The sequence below is a fragment of the Photinus pyralis genome, unplaced genomic scaffold, assembly GCF_008802855.1.
Source record: "Photinus pyralis isolate 1611_PpyrPB1 unplaced genomic scaffold, Ppyr1.3 Ppyr1.4_LG10, whole genome shotgun sequence".
Taxonomy (NCBI): Eukaryota; Metazoa; Arthropoda; class Insecta; order Coleoptera; family Lampyridae; genus Photinus; species Photinus pyralis.
In genome coordinates, this window is record NW_022170250.1 from 4,474,484 (window position 1) to 4,479,761 (window position 5,278).

The following is a 5,278-nucleotide window of genomic DNA, read 5'->3' on the forward strand; positions in this document are numbered from 1 at the left end:
GTTACCCAAACAGATTCCCTAATAATTTGGAAATGCAGAAGTCCCTAACGAGTAGGCCTGTGCGAGGGAAGACCTCTGCCAGAGAAACCCTCTACTCGTGTTCGTAGAAGCTAAAGGGGTTGACGTTAATAAACAAGCTAACACGGGGTTTCCTGAAATATAATACAATACTCTTAACAGTACTTGGTAAATAGTAGTCATTACGGCGATATAAAATAGTCATTATTGGAACAACGGATTGGAACAATACCAGGGGAATAAACTCTTCTAGCTGGCGTAGTCGGTACAACATGAAATAGCAATGACATCCAAACTCGTGTTCCCAAGCGTCAATTATCTCACGATTATACCCAAACTCGGTCACACACACCTTTCAGAAACGGAAGACTGTTAATTATAGTTCCACCCCTGGAACAGGTAACAAGACTGCTCTGGGTTTGCGAGTACAACTTGCCTAAAGCTGAAGGTTCGAAACTAGAGTCGCTTGCCTTGTGGTTTTCTTGCAATTTTATAATTTGTTTCGCCGATGGACTCTAGTTTCTCACGGTCGAAAGATTAGTGTCCTCTCATAAATGGTCATTGCACACGTAGAAAATCAACGCTTCTACTCTACAACTAAGCTACTCAACAACTGTGAACACGAATCTGAATAGTCATATAGGCGCCTTCCAAGTTAACATAATAAACACAAATCCGAAACTTCCCCAGCTAGAGGGTCGCTTTCCCCATAACATTTTGGCAAGATATTTAACACCAGGCATCCCCTTACAAACAAAGTACAAAATTGGCAGTTATGTGAATATTCGGATTGAAGTACAAATTCCAAAATGATATTATAAATATGAGGGAACACAATTTACATTACATGCAATTAATGAATTAACAAAAACCAATTACATCACCTGATATGAACTCTCGAATTGTAAACTACGGGAACGAAACTCTCTCGAAGGTAGTAGGTAGTGTCCTTCTTCACATTCCAAAAAGGCGCCGAACTTCCTTTCAACAAATAAAAACCCTCTTCACCCCTGAGTCGGAAACTAACCCCCCCCGGAATGGAAATTTCCATCCTATCTAACAGTAAATCCGGCTGTTGTTATTTAGTATCCCTCTTTTCAAAAACCAGGTACCTAACCCCAATTGATTACAAAAACATTCAAATTCTAAAAATAAAATTCTAGGTATTTTGGTAGTGGCTCCGCTACCGGGAAGGACGGCAGTGTCTGGCTTCTTTGGTTGCGTTCGTAGATTTTGTTTTTGATGTTAAGTATCTAGCCTTTGTCATAAAGGTATGCCCATCTCACATGTATAACTTCGTTTTTTTTGTGTAAGTTATTATCAGAAGATTTGTATTGAAATGCCCCAACCTTGGTCCATGTGAGTTGCTACTTTGACATTAATGAACTGTAGGCGGCCATGTTTTAGGTGCACAAACAAATTACATTGGCTACACTCTACGAATCACTCCTCTCTTTCCTTCACTAGGCCAGGGTACAATAAAACTTCTGGCGAAATTTAAGGGACTCTATGTTGTATCAAAGCTGCTAGATAATGATAAGTATGTTTGTTTGCATCAGTGCTTTTGTATGATTTTATATAAACAGCGACAACATAGTTTCAAAATAATTAATTTAGGCATGTAGACAAATGAAAAATGAGATGGCGTGTATGACATTTGTTTAATAAATATAAATATAAGTTGTATGTAGTCAACAATGCTTTTGTATGAATTTATAGAAAAGTGACATCTTTGTTAAAAAATCTTATAAAATCAGGTTTGAAGATAAGTTCAGTTTGATGAATATAAGATGGCGGCCATTTTTGTTACCTATGTAATTTCCACGGTTTATTTTAATAAAGTATTGAAGTATTTTGGGAGTATTTGAGTGAGAAGTTAACAGTGTAACGTGTAACTCTTATTCAACAAATTTAATCATCAGAAAGTAAGTAATTTCTGGTTGCTCTGGGAGATCGCTCTTTTTTGGCACTTTTATTTACAACTTCATTGTTGTTAGGTATGGACAGAAATGATGTACCACACATTAAAATTGAACCAAATCAAGAAGATGAAATCAATTCCTTTCTTCAGGGGCACTGTTCAGTAAGCAACAAAGTTTTGGTGACTGTAAAGGACGAAACTACCATTAGTACTCCGTGTTCTAAATTTCTTTATCATGAAGAAGTACAGCAAAACTCTGACTTTCAATGTGACTTTTTAATGCAATATAAAACAGAGTACAAAGATTTAAAATGTGCTTATTGTGATTATGAAACAAATGTTAAACGCAACTTCGAGCACCATGTTTTGAAACATAAAGTTTCTAAGGATTTCAAATGTGCTAATTGTGATTATGAGACAAATCTTAAAGACAGCTTAAAAAAACATCTTTTAAAACATAAAGTTACTAAGGATTTTAAGTGCGGTGATTGTCATTATGAAACATATTATAAATCCAATCTGAAAAAACACCTTTTAAAACATGAAGCTTTCAAGGATCTTAAATGTATCGATTGTAATTATAAGACAAATTATAGAAACAACTTTAAACAACATCTTTTAAAACATAAAGTTTCGAAGGAATTTAAATGTGCTGATTGTGATTATGAGACATATTATAGAAGCAACCTTTTACAACATCTTTTAAAACATAAAATTTCTAAGGTTTTTAAATGTGCTACATGCGATTATAGGACGACTAATAAATACCACTTCAAACGACATCTTTTAATACATAAAGTGTCTAAGGATTTTAAATGTGTTTATTGTGATTACGGCACAAATGATAAGTGGATGTACAAACAACATCTTTTAATACATAAAGTATCTAAGGATTTGAAATGTGCTGCTTGTGATTATAAGACAAATTATAAAAGCAACTTCAAACAACATCTTTTAAAACATAAAGTGTCTAAGGATTTTAAATGTGGTTTTTGCGATTATGAGACAAATTTTAAAGGCCACTTCAATCAACATCTTTCAAAACATAATGTTTCTAAGGATTTTAAATGTGGTTTTTGTGATTATGAGACAAATTTTAAAGGCTACTTCAAACAACATCGTTTAAAACACAGTTTCTAAGGATTTGAAATGTGGTACTGTACGTTTTAAAACATAAAAAGGTCTAAGGTTTTTAAATGTGCTAATAGTGATTGATATATAATAGATTGAACTTTACACTATACTTTTTGGGATACATTATACACTATCTTCAAATCATATGTGGTCCTGAGCTCATTCAACCAAATAAATTTAACGACTACGAACTGCGTTAGAAACTACAATTTGAATATTTACTTTGTTCCATTAGTACATTAAATGTGTAGGTATTCGATTTTCTGTTTCAGAAGTAGAAGTAGGTATACAGAGCGTAGGGTGGAAAAAGTCATGGAGCAAATTATTAACTGTATGTATTAACTTCAAACGTGTGTAGCAGTAATGGTTAACAACAAAACTCTTTTGGGTTTAATTCCGCATGAGGGTGTAAGCAAAGTTGGCTGTGACAATAGCGCTTTTGACAAGAAAAAGACCATGAGCACATTCTCTACAACGTATTTCTTAACTTCCCCAAGCGACGTTGTAACTTGATCTCTTAACACCCCTAAAAACCACCCGAAAACTGCCCGTTCCCTGCATTTCTAGCTAGGAAAAAACTGGACTGCAGGTGTTTGAAATGGTAAACACGTGGTCTTCCGAGAAATTCCATCAGTCTCATTTACGCTCTTTCCCTTTTCTGTAATCTCCCCAGATTTCGGTTGGCAGCATTTTGTAACTAACACGATGTATAGGGTGCTTCGTATCGACAATCAAATTCACAGGATGTTGCTGAGGTTGGGGAATCTCAGTATTTTGAAGTTTTTTTTCCTTTTAAAACTAATGCCAATGATAAAATGGAAATTTGGCATTGTATAAGATCTTCCACCACGTTATTTATCTGTGGTAACGTCAATGAAGTTATAGATTAGGAATATGTCGGTTTATTTTTGTCACAAGTACATAATATGAAAAATCTTTCATGTGTAAAGTAAAAACACTGCGATCATACAGAAAATAAGCCTACAACTACATATCTATTCGTATCGGTAACTTGCGCCGTCGCGGTGTAGCCATCTGCGCTAATGCCACGCATGCTTTACCTGCGCTTATCTATGCGATATGGCGATTAATCCTGGAAACATACTTCCATGCGCCACCTGATAGCTGAGCGAAGAACTACGTGTCTGACGATACGTAAGAGCCCCATCGCATACAACGGGGTTTCCAAACCTGTGTCTACGACCGTGGGCTCGGTGCACATATCCGATTTTTTTTACGTAATTACTTGATTTATTCAGTTACATCAGGGAGCCGTACGACTAGCGGACGTCCATTTTTCACCACAATTCTTCTCATCTCCACCCCTACAATTTGTTTCGTACCTCTTCCCTGATAACGTCAACAGATTTAGGTGATGATGTCTGTTGACAGAAACGGTTTATACAATCATTATCATTAGTTCATTATCATTAAGCAATAGCCAATAGTAACAAAAATACGGTTTCATTGGTTAGCGACGCACAATAATAATAAACCTTTGTTTCTATTGGCTATTGCTATCTTATACCTATACCCTTGCCGTTCTAACACATGTATATGGGTTTCTTGTTTTACCGACCTCACCGTAAACTAAAAACGATACTAGGGGCGCTTTAAATGTTTCCTAACGTCAAGAAACCTAACCGCACGAGTGCTGTAGCAAAAACACACTTATTCATTGTACCAACTATATCTGATATGTGTTAATTATGACTGCTACGCATAAATATTATTTTATTGTAATTTACATACATTTACAATGGAACAATTTTTTTGGTAATGTATTTATTGAGATAAATTGGTACCTTTTCAAATTGTAGAAGCTGTGTGCTGTCAGGACCCTTTCAGCACACGGGTCCTAAGTCACTGCCTTATGAGTCTAGTGTAAAACTAGAGCAATGAAAAGAACTCGGCCCTTTTCCTAATGTAGTGTAGTCGTTAAATGTGATATCAATGAGATAACCTCACCAGAACCTGTGATTTGAAGATAGCACTTTTAACAACTTTAGACTCTCTTATGTATTGAAAGATGTCGATTGAAGGAGCGTTTCAAATTTGTCACATAATCACAATTAGTACATTTAAAACCTTTATGTTTTAAAAGATGTTTTTTAAAGTGCTGTTTATAGTTTGTCTCATAATCACAATCAGCACATTTCAAATCTTTAGTAACTTTATGCACTAACAAATGTTTATTGAAGCTGC

The 5,278-nt window shown here is 35.3% G+C and overlaps 1 protein-coding gene across 1 annotated transcript; it reads left to right on the plus strand.

Annotated features, from left to right (window-relative positions):
- Positions 1-1,802: 1,802 nt before the first annotated feature.
- LOC116161184 (gastrula zinc finger protein XlCGF8.2DB-like) lies at positions 1,803-4,240 on the plus strand. The gene is made up of 2 exons (XM_031474433.1): positions 1,803-1,943; positions 2,016-4,240. Exon 2 carries the CDS (start codon positions 2,018-2,020, stop codon positions 3,077-3,079), a length of 1,062 nt encoding a protein of 353 aa, XP_031330293.1. The 5' UTR covers positions 1,803-1,943; positions 2,016-2,017; the 3' UTR covers positions 3,080-4,240.
- The last annotated feature ends 1,038 nt before the right edge of the window (positions 4,241-5,278 follow it).